Here is a 23344-nt window from a genome sequence, read left to right as displayed (position 1 = left end):
GAACGAGTACATCAGAGGGACAGCTCATGTTGGACGTTTGGAGGACAAAGTTAGGGAGGCCAGATTAAGATGGTTTGGACATGTTCAGAGGAGGGAGAGTGAGTATATTGGTAGGAGAATGTTGGACATGGAGCTGCCAGGCAGGAGGCAAAGAGGGAGGCCAAAGAGGAGGTATATGGAGGTAATAAATGAGGATATGAAGCTAGTGGGTGCAAGTGTTGAGGTTGCAGAAGATAGGGATAGGTGGAGAGTGATGATTCACTGTGGCGACTCATATAAGGAAAAGCCGAAAGAAGAAGAAGTCTGTAGGAGCTCCCGAAAATGAACATCAACGTTCATCATTCACAGTATGTAAGAACACTTGCAAAGCTCCTTCTATTAAGCATGAGAAAGGTGTCAGACTGTATGCTTTGTCATACATAAACTACATAAAATACTACTATGAAGGTAAGAAAATATCTAATAATAGAAACCAACAACCAGGCTAATGCTAGCCCAACAGTATGATTTTATTTTAAGATTGAAAAAAGCAAAAGTTAGACATTGCTGTCTCATTGTACTGCTGATTATAAACGATGCTACCAGAGACGTAAGATTTGTTCTATTTCAAAATGGATATACTTCACAGCCCTGAGTGCAAGTAGCACACTGACCATTTGAGGCTCATGCACATGCACATGACATGCAGTCCCCTCAGAAAGTACTGGACTGGCAATGCCAGTTCTATTGTTTTGCTATATGCTGAAGATATTTGGGTTTGAGATCAAAAGATGAATATAAGACGATAGGATTTCAGCTTTCACTTCTTGATATTTACATCTAGATGTGTTAAACAACTTAGAACATGGCACCTTTTGTTTGAACCCACCCATTTTTCAAGTAATCAAAATTATTGGAACTTATGACTGACAGGCGTTTCTTGTTACCCAGTTGTATTAGATGATTGTTTAAACAATTAATAGCTATGAATGTCTACTCTGGGTTTTGCCTGCGAAGACTGCATTTGTTTTCAAAAAGGATAAAAAACATGAAGACCTTGTCTATGGGACAAGCAAGTCATTTTGAAGTTGAGAAAAGAGGGAAAATCGATCAGAGCCATTGCACAAGAATTGCGCATAGCCAGGACAACAAATTGGAATGTCCTGAAAAAGAAAGAAACCACTGGTGTACTAACAACTAGACATGGAACAGGCCAACCAAAGAAAACAACAGCAGCTGAAGACAGAAACATTGTGGAAGCTGTGAAGAAAAACCCAAAAACAACAGGCAGTTTCATCACCAGCAACCTGCACAGGGCAGTGGTGAAGGTATCACAATTCACCTTTCGAAGAAGACTTTGAGGGTAGAAATATAGAGGCCATACCACAAGATGCAAACCACTCATCAGCAGTAAGATACAGAAGGCCAGACTGGAATTCACAAAGAAATACACAGATGAGCCACAAAAGTTCTGGAACCAAGACTAACTTGTACCAAAGTGATGGAAAGGCCAAAGTCTGGAGAAAGAAAAGATCTGCTCATGATCCAAAAGATACAAGCCCATCGGTCAAGCGGGTGGAGGTAGTGTCTTTATTATCTTTATTGATGTTGTAACTCATGATGGTAGCAGCAAAATGAATTCAGAAGTATACACAAACATTCTGTCTGCCAATTTACAGAGAAATGGATCCAATGTATTTGGGAGGAACTTCATCAGGCAGCAAGACTATAACCCAAAACACACTGCCAACACAACAAAAGACTTCATCAGGGGGAAAAAGTGGAAGGTTTTAGACTGGCCAAGTCAGTCATCAGAGCTTAAAACAATTGAGCATGCATTTCACCTCCTGAAGAGGAGAGTGAAGGGAGAAACCCCCCAAAACAAACTGAATGGAGAAGAAGCTGCAGTACAATCCTGGAAAAGCATCACAAAAGTAGAATGCAACAGTTTGGTGATGGGTTGCTGGCTTGATGCAGTTATTGCAGGCAAGGTATATGCAACCAAAAATTAAGTATACTATACCTTTGTTCACCAAAAATTGATCTCTTTTTGATCTCAAACCCAAATGTCTTCATTGTATAGCAAAAACAAAAGAATTGGCCTTGTCCTTCCAATACCTTCAGACAGGACTATATAAGAAAAAGCACAATAATGGCTAAGCGAGGCACAATCTCACGGAAATCACCAGACAAATGCACAGCATATGCTTTGTTAATCTGACCTAAAAATAAAAAAAATAAGATGACAGTGTAATATGTGGATTGTAAATGTGAATCAACACATTTTAGTTATAAAATGCTTCAGTTCTTGGTTGATTACTTAGTGCCTGCTCATGTGCTAACCACATACCATACAGTATACAGTAAGTAAATATTTGCATTTAACAACTAATTATTTTCTTCTGACTTCATAACAATTTGCTCAGATTTTATGTTCATCTCTGACTGTCTATGTTAATGTCACGAAATGGTGGGTGGAGACGGATGCAATTGCAGTAAAAGACTTTATTGAAAGGCAGGCAGGCAGACAAATCCAAAAACGAAGAGCAAACACATAGTCAAAAACAGGCACAGGGTCAGGTGGTCAGCAAACAGGCATAACTAAGCATAGACAAGAATCACAAAACACGAGAAGAAGAACAGGATCAAAACCAAGAAGCATGAACACTAAGCAAAAGGCTCGGTAGTGTACAAGTGGCAAAACACTGATACAATACTCTGCACCGTTACAATGAAACACAAGGGTAAAAAATAGACAAACTAATCAAGGGAAATCAGGAACAAGAGTAGCAGGGTCAAGAGGCAGGGCTAGGACAGGCTTGCTGGGGTCAGGTAGCAGGGTTAGGACAGGCTTGCCAGTGTTACTGGGCAGGAACCAGGCTTTGGAGGCCAAGCCATCGGCCTCTGGCAGGGGCATGGCGTGGGAGGCCGTGCCATCAGCTTCAAACTGGAGCAGAACCTGGGAGGCCTTATCATCAGCCACGGGCAGACATGGCATGGGAGGCGTGGGATCACCTCTTTGGTCTCAGGCTGGTGCTCTGGAGGTGAGGTCGCCATGTTGACCTCTGGAGGGAGCTCTGCAGGAGAGGCCTACCTGTCGGCCTTTGTCTGGAGCTCTGCAGGGAAGCAGGCCGCCCTGTTGGCCTCTGGCTGGAGCTCTGCAGGGAAGAAGGCCACCCTGTCGGCCTCTGGAAGGAGCTCTGCAGGAAAGGAGCCCGTCCTGTCAGCCTCTGGAGTGAGCTCTGCAGGAGAGGAGTGGTGGGCTGGGCCAGTGAGCCAGCACAACATGAACCCCAGCTGCTGCTTCTCGTTGGGCTTGAGGTCCACCATGCTTACAAAATAAAATTATCAATGCAAAAGAAAACATTTAGGATAAACAGAAAATCCAATAAATGATTCTGTGGGGAGATGGATGCAAGTGCAGTAAAAGGCTTTATTGAAAGGCAGGCAGACAAGTCCAAAAAAAGTAAAGCAAACAGGTACTCAAAAACAGGCACAGGGTCAGGTGATCAGGAAACAGGCATAACTAGGCATAGACAAGACACGAAACACACAACACCACAAAACACTAGAAGAAGAAGAACAGGATCAAAACCAAGAAGCATGAACACTAAACAAAAGACTCAGTAGCGTACACACGGCAAAACACTGATACAATACTTCGCCCCATTACAATGAAACACGAGGGTGTAAATAGACAAATCAGGAACAGGTGATAATGATGACACATTAGGAACACACCCAATAACAAGACAAGGGAGGAGACAAGATGGAAACCAAAACAAAACACACATGGCTATGTAAACACACGTGTATATGCGCAATGTCGCTCTACGGGCAGTTTATGGAAATCCCTGACAGTTAAATATGCTGAATATGTTATTGTGGTGTACTGGTTTATGAAGTGCATTACTTACCACATCTGGGTGGCCTTAGTATAATGAGCATTATGAGATTTGCGCATGTGCAGTTTTTCCATGTGTCGCTGTTCCATCTAAGCTTACATAAAGAGTGAGCTAAAGGGCATGAGCGTGTTTCCACCTCGTAAATATATAACAAAGAATTGGCAATGAGGCAAAAAGTTTATAAAAGGGAGAAAGGTGACATTGTACACATCAACGCACTAAGGATGGCACAAATTGGAAGACTTGACAAGTTTAAACCTGGAATTGAATCCTGGTCAGCATATACAGAATGAGTGGAACTGTACTTCTTAGCCAGTTGATGATGCAAAGCAAGTAGTGGTTTTGCTTAGTGCAATGGGTGCATCAGCATATGGACCTTTGCAAAACTTAGTTCAGCTGGAGAAGCCTAAGGACAAAATGTTTAAAGAGATTGCGGACATTCTGAAGGCGCAATTCGAGCCAAAGCTGCTCGTAATTACTGAATGCTTTCGGTTTCAATGCTGTACACAAAGGCCCTAGTGAGACTGTCTCCCAATATGTTGCATCGAGGGGGCAGTTGTGGCCTAATGAATAGCGAGTTGGACTTACAACCCAAACGTGAACCTGAAGGTCGTGGGTTCGAGTCTCAGGTCTGGCAGGGAATGTAGGTGGGGGGAGTGAATGACCAGTGCTCTCTTCCACCCTCAATACCACGAGTGAGGTGAGACCCTTGAGCAAGGCACCGAACCCCCAACTGCTCCCCAGGCGCTGCAGCAAAAAAAGGCTGCCCACCACTGCTCCGGGTGTGTGTTCACTACTGTGTGTGTGCACTTGGATGGGTTAAATGCAGAGCACAAATTCCGAGTATGGGTCACCATACTTGGCCACAAGTCACCTCACTGAACTGAAACAATGTGCCATGAAGTGTGAGTTTGGTACAAGTTTAGCTGAAGCTCTGTGTGACTGCTTTGTTAGCGGAACAAAAAGTGAAGCCTGCCAGCGAAGATTGCTTTCACAAGATGGGCTCATGTTCGCATGGGCATTTGAGATTGTTCTCAGTATGGAAATGGTTGACTGGGACACACAGCAGCTGATGAAAATCATTCCACCCATAAATGCCATGTTAAAGACACTAAATGTCATAACTGTGGCAAAGTTGGCCACATCAGGAAAGTATGCAGGGCTAAAGGACAATCACACTTGAACATCAATGCTACCAGGCAGTGGACCAAACACAAAGTAACAAGTTATGTGCAAGTGGAAGAACCAGTGTTAGAGATGTTCTCTGTGTTTAGTGTAACTGATGCAGACAGACAGGCATTCAGAGTAGATTTTAGAGTGAATAATCAAAACATGACAATACAAACAGGCACAGGCGCTGCTGTAAGCATCATTTCTCATGAAAGATCAGGCTGTTTGGTGCTGGAACAAAGCACAGATGTAAAGACTTGTACAAAAAGTCAAACCAAAGAATTGCCACTCATTGTTGTGAAAGGAGCTGGACCAGCCCTTTTTGGTAGGAACTGGCTACAGAAAATAAAGCTGAACTGGAAGCTGATATGACATGTATGTCAGCAGAATGACAAGACCAGGTCTATTCAAGAAGTACCTGCAAAGTACAGTGATGTGTTCAAATATGGGTTGGGTACTCAGGAGATTATAGCCACAATTTCAGTTAGGCCAGATGTGGTGTCCAAGTTTCACAAGAGCCACCCCCAGACTTTTGCAATGAAAGAGCAAGCTGAAAAAGAGCTACAGCAACTAAAAACACAGTAAGTGGGCTGCGCCTATTGTCCCTATTATTAGAAGAGACGCAACTATCCGTTTATGTGGGGAATATAAGGTAACTGTCATTCAGGCTGCTATCACTGAGATCTACCCCTTGCCATGGATTGAGGAGGTGCTGACCGCATTCAGTGGCTGGAAGCTGTTTTGATCTAGCTGCTGCCTATCAGTAGGTCCTACTGGATGAAGATTCAAAGAAATGTACAATTATTAACTCGCACAAAGGCCTGTATGTATGTAACTGCTTAGCTTTTGGAATCAGTGGATTATGAAAAATCTGAGGAAAGACCTCAATGTGATTGTATATTTAGATGATCTGCTCATCACAGACAAAGATGAACAGGAGCATCTAACTAACATTTCCAATTTCTTACAGCATCTGCAAGACAACAGGCTGAAAGTGGAAAAAGTCAAAGTGTGAGTGGGGACAAACATAGATTGAGTATTTGGGCAATATGCTTGATGGGAAGGGTATTTACCCTGCAAAGGATAAAGAGCTTTGGGCTTTCCTAGGTTTAGTCAATTAGTATGGACGTTTTGTGTCACATCAGAGTACTGTGTTAGAGCCACTCTACAGATTGCTGAAGGATCAAGCTGTTTGGCTGTGGAACAAAGCAGAGCAAGATGCATTCAACAGATTCAAAGAACTACTGACCAGTGACAAGGTATTAGTTCATTATGACCCTTTATTTTTGCCTTTAATGCTAGCTTGTGACGCATCTGTCTATGGAATTGGAGCTGTCATTCAGCACACCATGTCAAATGGGGAGGAACACGCAATCGCTTATGCTTCCCGTACTCTGTTTCCCACAGAGAAAAAGTACTCGCCGATTGAAAAGGAAGCTTTGAGCCTGATATTTGGGTCAAGAAGTTCCATCAGTATCTCTGGGGCAGACAGTTAATAACAGATCATAGACCCCTAACAACACTGTTTGGGGAGCACACGTGCCTTCCAACTATGGCTGCTCCATGCATCCAGTGGTGGTCCATTACACTGTCAGCACACAACTATCACATAAGTTACCACAAGTCTGAGGACCACAGTAATGTGGATGGATTGTCACACGTCCCATTGCCCGAGACCAGTGATGTCGGAACAGAAGCAATGTCAGCACACATTCATGCTCTCCTGAATGATCACCTACAAGGGGCTCCCCTCAATGGAACGCACGCAGCCAGAGTGATTATAACTGATCAAGAGCTCTCTAAAGTTTTCAGATACATTATGGAGGGTTGGCCTAGTGAGGTTGTAGAGGAATTGAGAGTTTACTATGCAAAGACAGATGAGTTGTCTGTGGAACAGGGTTGTGTGTTATGGGGCACCAGAGTGATCACATGGATCACAAGTCCACATGGATGTTGAGAGAATCAGCGAGGAGTGTGAAACCTGCTAGCTGGAACAGCAGATGCCAAATCAGGTCCCATTGCATCCATAGGAGTTGCTGGGTAAGTGTTGGAAAAGGTTGCACATAGACTTTGCTGAATAACATGTTCATGATCCTGGTTGATGCACATTCAAAGTAGATAGAAGTTTCCCGCATGTCACAAATCACTTCACAAGCGTTAGCGTTAGGAGACAAGGCCAGGGAGCAGACAGGAAGGCTAAACCGACCAGCTGTTATCTGCACTGAGTCATCAATCAGGTTTCAACATATTGAGACTGTGTCTGTTCTCTGAGCTAAACAAAAATGTAGAAATACTCAAAGTTTGTTTTACTAACCTAATTAACATAAAATTAAATTATACCGAATGCACAGCAAGCACCTTTGATCTGAAGCTAGGATTGTTAAATATTGGATCTCTTATGTCTAAAGTGCTTATTGTTAATTAAACTATTACTGATCAGGAGTTTAATATACTGTGTTTAACAGAAATGTAGATTAAACCAAATGAGTATGTAGCATTAAATGAAGCTAGTCCTCCCGGATACAGTTACATACATCAGCCCCTAACTGGCACTGGAGGAGGTGTTGCAGATATTTAATAATGATAATCTAGGCATCACACAAAAACCTAGTCATAAATGCAAAATGTTTGAAGTGGTTTATGCTAACATACATAGCCACAAAAAATAAGACTACCCAGACAATTCTGGTAATTATTATTTACAGACCCCCAGGTCCATATTCAGAATTCCTTCCTCTGAATCCTCATCTAAAAATAATCAATTCTTCCCACAGAACTGCCTATGTACCAAAATCTTTTAAACTAGCAGTTATCAAACCCGATTAAAAAACCTGACCTCAACCCTTGTCAATTGTCCAACTATAGGCCAATATCAAATCTCCCCTTTATCTCCAAGATCCTAGAAAAGGTTGTAGCACAGCAGTTATGCTCATACGTACACAGGAATAACACTGATGAAATGTATCTGTCGGGATTTAGGCCTCATCATAGCACAGAGATAGTGCTGGTTAAAGTGGTAAATGACCTACTACTGGCCTCTGATCAGGGTTGTGTCTCGTTGCTTGTGTTTCTTGACCTTAGTGCAGCTTTTGATACCATTGATCATACTATTCTCCTTGATAGACTACAAAATGTTGTTGGAGTTAAGGGAATGGCCCTCTCCTGGCTCAGGCCTTATTTGACTGATCATTATCAGTTTGTAGATGTAAATGGTGTCCTCTCTACACATAGTAAGTTAAAGTTTGGTGTTCTCCAAAATTCTGTTTTAGGCCCACTGCTCTTTTCAATATATATTCTACCTCTGGGCAAAATTATTTGTAAACATGGTATTAGCTTCCACTGTTATGCAGATAACACACAGTTGTATGTTTCAGCAAAGCCAGATGACAGACACCAGCTTAATAAAGTTGAGGAATGTGTAAAGGGCGTTAGACACTGGTTGCTTATTAACTTTCTTTTACTTAATTCTAACAAGACAGAAGTACTTGTACTAGGACCACATGCAACTAGAAGTAAGTTTACCACATGCAACTAGAAGTAAGTTTTCTGATTATATAGTAACTCTAGACGGCATTTCTGTTTCATCATATGCAGCAGTAAAAGACTTTGGTGTGATTATTGACTCCAGTCTTTCATTTGAAGCTCATGTAGATAATATTACTAGAATAGCTTTCTTTCATCTCAGATGTATTGCTAAGATAAGAAATATAATATCACTACACAAAGCAGAAAAACTACTTCATGCTTTTGTTTCCTTTAGGCTGGATTATTGGATTACTGTCTGGATGTTCCAGTAGGTGCATAAACAAGCTTCAGTTAGTCCAGAATGCAGCAGCAAGAGTCTTTACTAGAACCAGAAGGTATAACCACATCACCCCTATCTTCTCCACACTGCATTGGCTTCCAATCAAGTTTCATATTGATTATAAAATACTACTATTGACCTATAAAGCATTGAATGGTCTCGCCACTCAGTACCTGAGCGAACTTTTGGTCTTTTTATGATCTGCCACTCCTGCCTCCTGCCTCAAATGGTACAGGCTATTTTTTGGGACCTTGAATAGTGCAGGCTACAGCAGGGGGTCGAACTTTCTCTTACAAAGCCCCACAGCCTTCCATGTAGTGTTTGGGGCTTCGACATAGTCTCAGTGTTTAAGTCTAGGCTGAAAACAAATAGTCAAGCCTTTTGTGAATAGATTTTTCTTACGTAAAGAAGCAGATCTGGAGGGCTCACAGGCATAGAGTGTTGTGGTGAACTGGGATGTTCAGACCCTCCCTCCACCCTCCCTTCTGGCTCTACCTTTTAGTTATGCTGTCACAGCTAGTCTTGCTGGAATCCCTGCTTGCACTCTGCATGCAAAGTCATCGTCCTTAAGCATTACAGGACAAAAGCTTACCTAACAATCTCTTCCTTTCTCCCTCTCTCTCTCTCTCCCCTCCTCTCTGTCAAGCTACACATGCTACTCCTGAGATAACAGTGATCCTGACCCCTTCTGCTCTCCAGACCTGCCTGATCCATCCTAATGCCCTACTGCTGGTTGGAGTTCTCATCATTTGGAGATCGCTCATTGCTGCTGGGGGTGGCCCCACATGGACGGACTGAATATCATTGGGATTGCTGGTGATGGTGCCACTTGGGGGCAGTGAAGATGGCTTGGGGATCTCATATGGGGAGTTGTACTGTGGTGGCTTTGGGGCTACGGTTGCCACAAGCAATTTTGCACTCAAGTCTCCATAAGTGGACAGTGGATATGTTCAACAAACCAGACTACATGTGAAAACTGTAATGAATTTCCTGGTTACACAATTGCACTATTTGTCCATGTAGTACACAGTTATAGAAGGAATTTATTTATAGTTGCACTATCCATTGTCACCCAGATGAGGATGGGTTTGTTCATACTGGGCCAACGAATCTGACGGCAAAGCTGCCAAACAGGAATTGAAGCTGTATCTCAGCAACGACTTTGCGCACTGAAACAAAACATGGTAGGCAGGACCAAGGACCATGCCCTGAGGCTCTACAACAAATTTCATGCCAGCGCCACCTACTAGTCAAAAGTAACAATAACATGCTAAAAAAATGCTTATATCTAACTGCCATGTTTGCTACTCCTCCAGATTTTGTCCAATCTTCACCAAATTGGGCTCACATCATCTTGACAACTGTCTAAACAATGCTGCAGCAATGCCACCCTGCTGCTCATTTGTTTATCTAGACCTTTCCTTCTACAGTCAGAGAATTCCACCACTGTCCGAGTTCAAAACATACACATCATGAGTGAAACTACAAATCACTCTTGAAATCACAAATCACTCTGCTTTACATTGATTGCTTGGGCAACAACTGTAGCATGATCGTGAATGTGTGGCTCACTGAGTATGGGTACTTGGCCCCCGAAAATGCCGCTTACAGCTTTAATTATTATTATTATTATTATTTTGTAAACATAAGCTAAAATTCAGCTGTGGGGTCATTATGCATTGCATCTACCCTTTTTAAGAGTAATTCTAAGGAGCTTTATAAATACTGACCCAGGTGTTCTTTGATTGGTCAGGAATTTGGTGAGGTTTGATAGACACCTTTTTTTGTCCTCACAGAGGTTGTATTTCCAATATAGGCCATGCATTTTTATTAGAGAAAGTAATTCAACATCATGGAACAAATCAAACAATGTTTCTGAAGATACACACATATGGAGCTATTACCATTTTTCTTGACCCACAAAAAGTTATCCTCCTATGGAGCTATGGGAATCTGGTAAACATTCAAACATTTATTTGTTACATAATTTCAGTAATCAGAAAGGATGTAACAACTATAATGAATCGGGAAAGATAATTATTACAGTGCAGGTAAATATGCAGCAGAAAACAGAGTAGACTCATATCCAGCCTCCATAAGACAACTTATTGTGTAGGTATACCCGAGTGAGGAAATGAGGAGCAATAGAGACAAGGGACTGGATCTCAGCTTTCTGCTTCCATCTCAACATGAGTTCCATCTTAGAGACACAGACAATACACAAATGAAAAATGACATCACTAAATGCTTAAGTTTACAGTACTAATTCTTATGCTGCTATTCATATCTTCACCTAGTAATGTGGTACATATGTTGATGTATAGCATCATATACTAGACACTAACTTAATTCTGTTATACACATCAAAGTTGTTCTATATTGCCTTGCCTGCCTTCCAGAATGATTGGCACCTTTCATAAAAATGATCAAAAGTGTTTGTATAAAATAACCACTACATACAATAATTTAAAATACACATTTATAATTATATAATTATAATTTAAATTGTATTTGGATTTAATTTAAATTAGAACATATTTTTAAATAACCAAAATGTGCAAAAATTACTGACACCCCTAGAAATATTTTAAAATAAATGCAAATAATATTTTATTTTTTGTTCTCGGTCCCCACCTGAGTCCCACTCAGTGCTATTATTCCCTCCAGGACAGGCATCAGAAAAAAATGGGCCATTTTCAGAGTTGAATGACATATCACACACACACAGTTAATATCAAAATTGTGCACACAGGTATTCAGACCTCAGACGTAACTACAGTACACGTCTCAAAACATGTGCTAAACAGACACTTGCCCAGAAGTTTGCTGAAAACAGAGGTGTGTGTGTGTGTGTGTGTGCAGACCGGGACATAGGTAGATTTTTCTTGTGTGATTAAGAGCTTGAGCAAGGAGCCATATTAAATCAACAGTTTGATGTATGGTGGAATATGGAATGCCATTCAGAGCCAATATTAAATACATACATATGATACTATTGAACTGTAACCGTAACAGATGAATGCTTAGTCAGCTTATTTATTAAACATTATTTCCCAGGAAAGCACACAGAATTAACCAACACACTGGAAATATTTTATTAATTTGGCAACTCAAAATAGCAAAGTAAGTGTGCTAAAATAGCCTACATCTCCATGCAGGCATATAGTTTCAAGACCTTGATTTACATTTTACATTTACATCATTTAGCCAGTATCAATATCCAGAGTGACTAGAGTACAGATTATCTTCCTTATCTTACTTACTTATCTTACTAATCTTACAATTACTTATCTTGTCTACATTAAGATGTGCACATAATTAACTGCTAGCACACAATATTAAACTCAAAAATAACCTGTCAAGTCACAAAATAAAATCCACAAATTAATAGGTGCTATATTATATGCTACCAAATAATGAGAGTGGAAGCCATACTGTTAAATTTGCAATTATTAAAGTGATAATTACAACTAAGACTATTCATTGTAGGAATATATTGACCAACCAAATAACCCTAACACAGTTAGATTAGAAAAAAATTTGACGTAAAAATAAACAACTCCATCTGCTTCTTCAGTCCACATTTTCTATCCGCCATTTTTTTTGAAAGGCAAGTGCTTTTGTTTAAAGGAGGTGGTGTAAAAGCTACTGATAGACCCTATCAGAGACTTCTACTCAAGAAAATTCTGCCAACCTTAGAGGAGTGAACTACATGCAGGTGAGGGGCATCCAGAAAATCAGGTCTGTTAAGGTTATTTGTTATGTCCTCGACTGTGTTTCTGTCTTTTCTGTGTGCCATTCGTGTGTCTTTTTTCTCCTCCACTTTCAGGCCCAGCCCACTGCAAGGAGTCACGTTTCTGCTTCTGGCTTGCGACTGGAAGATCACAACATCCATTGCTTTTCTCCTGCCACGTGCTTTGTCGTTGGTTGGATATACTGCTTCGGGTGTGTAAGTCTACATCCCCGCGCAGATCACTGCCTTTGCCTTGTTCTGTGTAAATTTAGCTATGTGTGCTGATTGCTCCTGTGTATGTCCTTCCACCTGTTACTGACCTCATTTGTGCTTTGGGTCTTTGGGTTTGATTGTTTCATCTTGTAAATAACGTAACAATAACCACCACTAGTACATTGTAAACAGTGGTTAGTAGGAAGTCGGCACCATTTATGTTTAATTTGATTTCTCTTGGTTTTGGGTGAGCTAGGGAGTGAGGGAAGGAAGTGTATTTTTGTTTATTTTTTTGGTTAGGTTAAGTAGTTCACTTTGTGTATAGTCAGAGGGAATTTTGCTTATTAATTTGGCCTAGTTGGCATCTGAAGCTTTAGCTACTTTGGAAATAAGAGAGAACAAAGCACATGCAATCTTGGTCTTGCCACATCTTTATTCCTAATGCTCAAAGGATTTAATGAGTGTGTCACTTATTGCACGTTATTCTTTTTATATAGTCACTTCTGCTCATTTTCATGAAGGCTGCCAATAATAGAGGGCGCTGTATAGCATTAACACATGTTTGAGAAGGAGGTATTCAGAAAGACTAGGTACGGCATAAAACATGGGATTTTTGACTTATTTTGACATCATAACAGGAATATTGTTTATAAATATATATAAACAAAATAATTAAAAACAGTTTTATTGCCTTCAGTCAACTGCAAGAGCTGATTCACTATTTGTAAATAGGTAGCTAAGCGATGGATTTACTTGAATAATACCCAAAAATATATACTTGAATGTCTCATTGGCTTTACCTCCCTCTCCCATGCAGGATGGCAAGAGATGTAAGGTCTTTTCTTTATATGGTTGAGCTTCCTTTCATCTGCCTCTGTTAATGGAATTAGAGCATCCTGTGGCACTCCAAGGCTGGACACACACAACATTTCATGAGTTAATCAGGAGCAAAGGGTCCAGGTTTTACTGAAATAAGCAAATTTAGGAGATGAACTGGAATTCAGTAAATTAACTTGATAATCATATACACCTTATCAGGAAATCCCAATAAGTCTGGCTGGAAACATTCACTCTTACCCTCAGTGATACTACATGCATACTTTTCCAGAATGACAAATGCGGATCAGTGGTCAGGTTATTGTTTGTTGTTTCTGCAACTTATTTTCTATTTCAATCAGCATACAATTAATTAATCCCATTATTTCTATAACACAAAGTTAAAATTGCATAAAAAAATAGTATAAAGTAATATATTAATAACAATATACTAATAGTATACCTATCCATGGACAAATTTAAAAGGACTGTCCAGGAGTAAATGCCAAGGTGGAATTAATGCTCAGCTAGCATCCAATCAATGGTAACCACCTCAGAATCTTTAATATTTAAAAATTTAAAAAAGCAAACAAATATTTGTGCAAGTAGCTCATTACTTCTGCATTATATTCACCATGGTTCCTGCATGTCTGGTTCATTCATTACAGTCATAATTGTGGAATTTACAGTCAGGGTCTGCAAGAACTCCGGAAGATAAATGTCAGTGACTTTCATCAGATTTTTAAGAACACTTGCAAAGCCCCTTCTAGCAAGCTGGAGAAAGGCTTCAAACAGTATGCTTCACCATGAATACACAACCATGAAGGTAAGAAAACACCTATTAACAGAAATGACCACCTAAGCTAATATTAGCCCACATACAATAGGGTCCAAAAGTCTGAGACCACAAGTGAAAATGCTTCTGTTTGGCATTCTTTTTATAAACACAAAGGTTTTCATTACAAATGATATTATCACCAATAACTTGAGTGAAAACTAGGATCTTAGATATATTTACATGAATTTCCAAATTTCTTAGTATTTGGTATGCCACCTTTTTCCTTAATGACAGTGTGCTCTTGAGCTGGCATGGACTCAAAGTTTGTGTACCTTTGGCACAAAGGCGTTAATATGGTCAATATCACAAATTTGCTTAAATTTAAATAGTGACCTAAAAATTGAATAGTTAAGAGGTTGCATATTTCTTTTTTTGTTCCAGAATTCTAACGCTTTCTGTTTATTTTCAGTTTTAAAAAAATCCGAGATTTTCAATGTGGTCTTGAAACCCACTGAGTGTGTGTGTCCTCCAAACGTTTTGGAACAGCAAGGCCAATTCATTTGTTTTTGCTATACACTGAAGACACTTGAGTTTGAGATAAAAAAAAAATGAATACAGAGACAATAGAATAGAATTTCAGCTTTTATTTCCTGATATTTACATCTAGATATGTTAAACAGCTTAGTGCATGGCAGATCACCCAATTTTTAGGTGAGCGAAAGTATAGGATCAGATAGTCTTAAAGTAAATTAAAGTAAATAACACTTTGACTGCATATCCCTTGCTTGAAATAACTGCATCAAGCCAGTGACCCACTGACATCACCAAACTGTTGCATTCTTCTTTTGTGATGCTTTTCCAGGCTTGTACTGCAGCTTCTTTCAGTTGTTTGTTTTGTGGGGTTTCTCCTTTTCAGGAGGTGAAATCCATGTTCAATTGGGTTAAAGTCTGGTGATTGACTGGGCAAGACTAAAACCTTCTACTTTTTTCCTCTGATGAAGTCAAGTCAAGTAGATCTTTATTGTCATCACAGCCATATGCAGTGTGCAGCACATAGTGAGATGAAATAACTTTTCTCCTATATCCAAGCTGCATGATACATGTATGATATACACAGTGCTGATAGGACATAAATAAAGTGCAACAGGATTCGGAAGCATGCAGGGAGGGGGTATGCAAGACAGTCGGGGTATGTACAAAGATAGGCAGCAGAATATAAATACTCTGTATACTCTGTACAGATTATAATACTCCAACCACAAAAAAAAAGAATATTTAACATGACAATTACAGTAAATGCAAGGCCCAAAGCTGCAACTGAAAATTTAGTAAAAAAGTGTCAGTGCAGTAATTCTTAGAAAACTGTGATGAATGATGTTTATAGTGACAGTGCAGTACTGTAATGAATCAGTACAATCATAGTGTCTGTGCTGTAAACAGTAGGTCAGGGTAGTAAATGAACAAAGTGACATGTGCATCATGATTAAGTTAAAGTGTCTGTGCAGTAGGGCGGAGGGGGTTACTTGGATCCCAGGGTGATATGTTTGTGGGTGGCTGGGGAAGGGGTGAGAGGTATCGTCCACAATCCAGGAGGTCTTGTGGATGCTGCACAAGTGGAAAACGTCCAGGGGGTAGAGGTGCACCAATGATGCATTCAGCTGTCCACACTTTCCTATGTAGGGTCTTTTGATCGGATATCACAAATCCCAAACCAGACAGTTGGTCAGGACACTATCTTTGGTTCCCCTGTAGAAGGTGGTGAAGATGCATGGAGGGATGTTCGCTTTCTTCAGGAACCAGAGGAAATGCAGATGCTGCTGGGTTCTCTTGGCCAGGGAGCTGGTGTGGGTTGCTCATGTGAGGTCTTCCATGACGTGAATGCCAAGGAACTTGGTGCTCATCACTCTCTACACCGTGGAGCTGTTTATTCACAGGGGCAAAAGATCAATGCAGGACTTCCTGAAGTCAACGATCATCTATTTTATTTTGTCAATATTCAGAGACAGACTATTGTTCTTGCACCGGCCATGAGCCACTCCACATTGTCTCTGAATGCTGTCTTATCACTGTCTTATCACTAGCTGATTAGGCTGACTACTGTGATGTCGAACTTGACAATGTGGTTTGAACTGTATCTGGCAGTGCAGTCATGGGTTAGCAGCATGAAAAGCAGTGGGCTGAGCACACGTCCCTGGGGGCCACCAGTGCTCTGGTGGTGGAAGTCACATGTTCCAATATTTTGATTACTTGAAAAATGGGTGGGTTCAAACACAAAATGCCATAATCTAAGGTGTTTAACACATCTATATATAAATATCAAGAAATGAAAGCTGAAATTTTGATCTATCGCCTCATTCATCTTTTGATCTCAACTCCGATTGTCTTCAGTGTATAGCAAAAATAAAAGAATTGGCCTTGCCATTTCAATATTTTTGGAGGGGACTGTGTGTGTATCACACACATATTGTCCATTTTAATAGGAACACCTGTACATTTATGCAGTTATCCAGTCAGCCAATCATGTGCCAGCAGACAATGCAAACAAAAAAAATTGTGCAGATACAGGTCAAGAGCTTCAGTTAATGTTCACGTCAAACATCATAATGGGGAAAAAGTGTGATCTCTGAGACTTTAACCGTGGCATGGTTTTTGGTGGCAAAAGGGCTGGTTTGAATATTTCAGGAACTGCTGATCTCCTGGGAATTTCACACACAACAGTCTCTAGAGTTTACAAATAATGGTTAGGAAAACAAAAACATCCTGTGAGAGTCTGTAGGAAGAAACACAATGAGAGAGCTTAGAGGAGAATGACCAGACTGGTTTGAACTGACAGGCAGTCTATTGTAACTCAAATAAGCACTCTTTACAACTGTGGTGAACAGAAAAGCATCTCACGACACATCAAATAGGTGGATGAGTTACAACAGCAGGAGATCATATTAGGTTCCAAACCTGTCAGCCAAGAACAAGAATCTAAGGCTATCATGAGCACAGATTCACCAAAACTGGACAGTTGAAGACTGGAAAAAGGTAATTTTTTCCCCCTAATCCTTAATTTTTATTCTAATCACTGACAGGCGGGGAACCTGATGTGGTCTTCTGCTGCTGTAGCCCATCCGCTGCAAGGTTCAACGTGTTCTGCATTCTGAGATGCTTTTCTGCTCCCCCAATTGACACAGTGGTTATCTGAGTTTCTATAGCCTTTCTCTCAACTCGAACCAGGCTGGCCATTATCCGTTGACCTCTCTCAACAACAAGGTGTTTCTGTCCACAGAACTGCCTCTCACTGGATTTTTTTTAAATTGCACCATTCCGAGTAATCTTTAGAGACTGCTGTGCATGAAAATCCCAGATCAGCCGTTATACTGTCACCAAAACTCAAACCAGCCCATCTGGCATCAACAATCATGTTATGATCAAAATCACTGACATCACATTATTTAACATGATGTATATACAGTATATGTGTGTGTATATATATACACACACACACACACACACACACACACACAGTCAGGTCCGGAAGTATTTGGACAATGACAGAGTTTTTGTGATTCTGGCACTGCAGTTGCTTTAAAACCAAAAATTTCAAAAGTAATAAAAGTTACTGTTCACATGAAAACATGATATTACTTAATTTCATCAGTAAAAAAGTATACTTTTTAATATATTTCTTTTTAATATTTGAGTACACTGATACATAGCAACAACTTTCACTTGAGTACCTTTTTGGCTGACTACTTCCACTTTTAACTGAGTAAGATTTTAACATATTATACTTACACTTAAGTATATTTTCTCAGTACTTTTTCCATATCTGTCAGAATATGCAAATTGGAAATGTCCCAGCTGCAACATTTTGCATATCCCTCACTTGCATTTTGATAAAAATTTTGATATGAAGTGCTGGCACATCATAAAAGGAACAATGTTTAAAGCTTACCTGAATTTTAAGAAACTCCCTCTGTTTCTTCAAAGAATGCAACAAAATCACTGCACAATTTTCATTTGTGAAATTTAAAACCTGTTTTTTTAAACATTTTATAATATTTAGGGGGTCTATTATATCACACCACCATATGATAGCTGTGGTTGGAAAGGGAAAGAAAAAAAAAAAAACAACAAAAAATGGTGTACTGAAGCACATTGTTCAAACCTTTCAATGTCTGAAGGCAACAGGCCCAACCAAAGCATGGAAGAGACAGTCAGAGTTGGGGCTTCAAATGCCATTGACTGGGAACAAAAGGTAGTTACAATCTTTAGGCTACTCTAATAATTAAAATAGTTCAATGCAAAAAAGGGAAGCAATGCAAACTGAGGCAGAAAAAAAGGAAGCAGTAAAGGAAAGATTTCATTTGCAATCTGTTTATTATGAGGAATGAGATTATGAAAAATTTAATCAACATTCTGATGAACATTCTTATATCAATCAACAGTTTCATACAGTCAGAGATTCAATTGCCACCAGATGCTTCACAGGGAATAATTCAAATGAACTTTTTAAACCATACTAGTAAGTCTTTACTAGTATTTACAGTGATGATGTAAATAATAGTAAAGACTTTTTTCTTAAAAAGAAAAAAGAATTTACTAGTATATACAATGTGGTACAACGACCCCTAATGACTACGCTAAAATCAACATTGACAGAAAAAAATCTTTGTGATTTTTTCCATGCCCAGATTTTGAAGTGATTAGTCAGAGATGAGTTTTGCATATTTGAGTCTAAACAGGAATCATACCTAATAGAGCAAAATATATGCAAATAAGCTAGTGTTCATGGTAACACATCACAAGACACTAATTAAACTTGTCAGGTTAATACAATCTGCAATGCTGAAATAGCAGCCAATACTTACAATTGATCCATACTTATAAATGCACATGATTTCGATCCCTGGGTGGGGAGGAAGGAGGAGAGAGACACTAAATTTCTGCATTCACCATTACTATTACTCTATTAATTAACAATACTTTACTCAGTAAACACTACAGATGCATTCTTTAATGAAGGACAACATATCAAGCTACATACCCCATCATAGTGTGTTTACATGACTAATGATGCTCATAATCATTAATACTTTTTCATACTGAACAGCCTAAAGAACACCCACAGCAGACAGTATTGCATGATAAATTTGTGTCATTGCTGATGAAATTGGACCTGTAACTAATGCATAAAACCATACCGTGTGGGTCAGCATCCACCAAGGCAAATACAGGGATGTGCAGTGTCTCCCATAGTTTCTTCACCATTAGCCTGCTGTTGACATCTGGCATACCTTTTCCCTAACATCCACAGAGATTAACAAATAGTATTTGAGAACTCGCTATTAGATATCATGAGCCATTTTGCAGATCAGTGTTTGGGAATTTTTACTGTTATATGTTGTTCCTGTAATAACAGTCTTTTCTTATAATGATTCTGTCAGTGTTGCTATTCATACTACATGCCTAAGGTTATAAGGAACCACCTTCTTAAGCTGTTATTACCTAATGAGGAGATATAGAAACTCATGTACATCCTTTCTATACTATTATGAATTTTTATTTATTTTGTAACCTATGAGGAAATGTTTTATGGTTTCCACCTCACTATAAAAGAGGTACACCTCTGAGCGTGGACTCACTACTGCTGTATTGCTGAGGTGTGCTCCTGCTACTGAGGAAGAATAAAACTTCTCTCCATTGATCTGTGAGATTGTATGCTGGTCTTATTTAGGGAACAGGGAAAATTATCCAAAAATCCTGGTGCAGAAGTGGGATCCCAAAAAAAGAAAAGGTAGGTGAATATATATATATATATATATATATATATATATATATATATATATATATATATATATATATATATACACACACACTATATTCCCAAAAGTTTTGGGACACCCCTCCAAATCATTGAATTCAGGTGTTCCAATCACTTCCATGGCCACAAGTGTATAAAATCAAGCACCTAGGCATGCAGACTGCTTCTACAATCATTTGTGAAAGAATGGGTCGCTCTCAGGAGCTCAGTGAATTCAAGCGTGGTACCGTGATAGGTTGCCACCTGTGCAATAAGTCCATTCGTGAAATTTCCTCACTACTAAATATTCCATGGTCAACTGTTAGTGGTATTATAACAAAGTGGAAGCAATTGAGAACAACAGCAACTCAGCCACGAAGTGGTAGGCCACGTAAAATCACAGAGCGAGGTGCACAGTGCGCAGAAGTCGCCAACTTTCTGCAGAGTCAATAGCTACAGACCTCCAAACTTTGTGTGGCCTTCAGATTAGCTCAAGAACAGTGCGTAGAGAGCTTCATGGCATGGGTTTCCATTGCCGAGCAGCTGCATCCAAGCCTTACATCACCAAGTGCAATGCAAAGCGTCGGATGCAGTGGTGTAAAGCACGCCGCCACTGGACTCTAGAGCAGTGGAGACGTGTTCTCTGGAGTGATGAATCACACTTCTCTGTCTGGCAATCAGATGGACAAGTCTGGGTTTGGCGGTTTCCAGGAGAACGGTACTTGCCCGACTGCATTGTGCCAAGTGTAAAGTTTGGTGGAGGGGGGATTATGGTGTGGGGTTGTTTTTCTGGGGTTGGGCTTGGCCCCTTAGTTCCAGTGTTGCTTTAAAAAAATAGTAGTCATATATAATATAGATATACATATATAATATGTATATCTATATTATATATGACTACTATTTTTTTAAAGCAACAGGCTGTCACAACAAACACTGACTTTCATTTATTACTCTTTACTGCTCTTTATAGTATTTTTTTAAATGTAGAAACATTTAATTTCATTATTTTTGAAGGCATCATTGCATTTCTTTGCATGTGCCTGTGCATGTGCCTCTTTGAACGGCAGTCCTACTGTAATGCACACTTTAATGACATGGCTAGAAAGCCTTGCTTTTGATAGTGCAGAAATAATGAGTAAACATAAAGAACCAGCTGGTGCAGCTTATGCAGCCTTATATTTGTGGGCTTGTAATACTGATAAACCATCCTGTGAGAAATTGCATCATGTTTTGCTGCTAGGAAGATGCAGCTTAGCCTAACACACGAATTTTCAAAGCATGTGCCTGCTACTGCAGCTGTGCCACTTTATCCAATATTTACTCTTCAACCCTCTACAATTCCTGCATATGATGAGGCAGAACTTTTAGCAGTAGTTGCCACTGTTGTAATGCATCCACTGCTGCACCAGCCCAACCGTAACGGCAGCAACCACAACAACAGCAATATCAGATGCATAACACTCAGTGCAAATATTGAGCAGGGGATGGAATCCCAGTCACCACAGCTTTCCTCTCAAACACTGCCTCAACTATCACAAACCCCCATTTGCTCACTTATAGTAGTAGTGTTTCAGCAGCATATAGATGCTCTTGCTGAGTGGTACACTAAACTACAGAAAAGGTTTTATGGGGAGATGGATAAGAGAAAATGCTTAAAAAGATTCTGCAGCAAATCATTACCATATTGTGTCATGAAACACCACTATCGATCTGTTAGGGAGAGATGTTCTGTGTAAACGCAATGCCACAATTCACTGTAAATTCACTGTTATTTTCTGTGATGATCACAGAAAATAAACTTTGGCCATTGCAGATGTTCTCGGACTCTCTCTCAGCCACTATTGTGAGTCTGCCTTTACCTCAGTTGCAAAATCCAATAACATAATTTGCTCAAACAATGGCAAAGCTCAACCTTTCTTTCAGATCTGCATTATTAACTCATGCTGTCTTGGTTACACTGTACTCCTTCTCATGTTCCAGATCTGTTCAATTCTGCATATCAGAAGAAAATTGTTGAAGCTGGGCATACTGTTTGACTTTCACATGACCGATATTTATGTTGGGCCTGAAGGCTGTGTTTTTAGAGCTAATTTAAGACCTCAGCTAATGGCAAACTAGAAAACCCAGAATCAGAAGTCTCCCTTTCCTTGAAACCCAGAGGGTGTGCACAAAGTTTGGGTCCTATGGTTTTGGCAATGATGCAAATAAAAGTGCGAGGCCAATATAGGCACTTTTTTTCCTAAGTGAGAGACAGGTCACATTTGCATTTGATACTGACATTTAGATATTGACATTTCACTGCTGCCTGCACTACCTGCAGTTAATTCTAACTTGTGTGAACTTGGATTGTAACACTTACTCTCCACAGTTTAGCTGAACACATTATTTATTTATTTAATAATTTATTATTTTTTATAATGTTTTTTTCTGTTTTCACTAGAATGCTACAATACTCAGCATGCAATATGGCAATATATAATTCAAGACATGTGACTCTCATGTGATGTCTTTCCAGAAAATACAGCAGTGTAAACACAGCAGGAGCTACAGTCATAATTTTACACCACCACAATGGATTTGAGCTGAAAGTCTACACTTCAATCACATCTTGATTGCTTCATTTCAAATCCATTGTGGTGGTGTACAGAGGCAAAATTACCAAAATTGTCTCACTGTCCAAATATTAATGGACCTGACTGTATATAAACATGGAACCTTTTTGTGATTTTAACACGTGTGGAAAATAATCAGAAAATACGTTTTATATTTTCATATCACCTATTTTATACTGCATATAATCCATTTTATAATGTTGGTCTTAATGTGACTTGAGAAGTGACTCTGGATTGGGGCAACTTGACATGAGGAAAAACAAGTTCACTGTTATCAAATTCCTAGTAGTCACTATCAGAAGCAGAGTGGAACGAACATATTCGATCACCTAGGAAGGCTCCAGTAAGTCTGTCTAATAAATTTAGTATTACCAAGTTATGCAGAAGACTGCTTAAGATGACAAGTAAAAACTTTGATAGATTAACAGGTAGAACTCACAGTACACATGCAGGAGGTATGTGTGTCAAATATCGATAAGGAGGTTAGTCTGATCTGGTGCTGTCTCAGTGGCCTTGTGTGCCTTTAAGTAACATAAAAAGGC

The 23344-nt window shown here is 39.6% G+C and overlaps 1 protein-coding gene across 3 annotated transcripts in view; it reads right to left on the bottom strand.

Moving 5' to 3' along the window:
• Positions 1-2629: 2629 nt before the first annotated feature.
• The window catches only part of spo11 (SPO11 initiator of meiotic double stranded breaks), a 101950-nt gene continuing 81235 nt past the window's right edge, over positions 2630-23344 (bottom strand). For 2 of the 3 annotated variants that reach the window (XM_053240554.1, XM_053240555.1), the window contains 2 exons: positions 13606-13717; positions 2630-11059 (listed from right to left, as the gene is read on the bottom strand). Coding sequence is in view for 2 of the 3 variants with exons in the window: in XM_053240555.1 (XP_053096530.1) it covers positions 13670-13717 (48 nt within the window). In the remaining variant the exon portion in view is untranslated. Of the gene's footprint in view, positions 13718-23344 lie in introns of all 3 variants that reach the window. The other variant, XM_053240556.1, reaches the window with a different exon arrangement.

The sequence above is a fragment of the Pangasianodon hypophthalmus genome, chromosome 16 (assembly GCF_027358585.1).
Source record: "Pangasianodon hypophthalmus isolate fPanHyp1 chromosome 16, fPanHyp1.pri, whole genome shotgun sequence".
Taxonomy (NCBI): Eukaryota; Metazoa; Chordata; class Actinopteri; order Siluriformes; family Pangasiidae; genus Pangasianodon; species Pangasianodon hypophthalmus.
The sequence above is the reverse complement of the archived record's forward strand: the minus strand, read 5'-3'. Positions and strand labels throughout refer to the sequence as shown.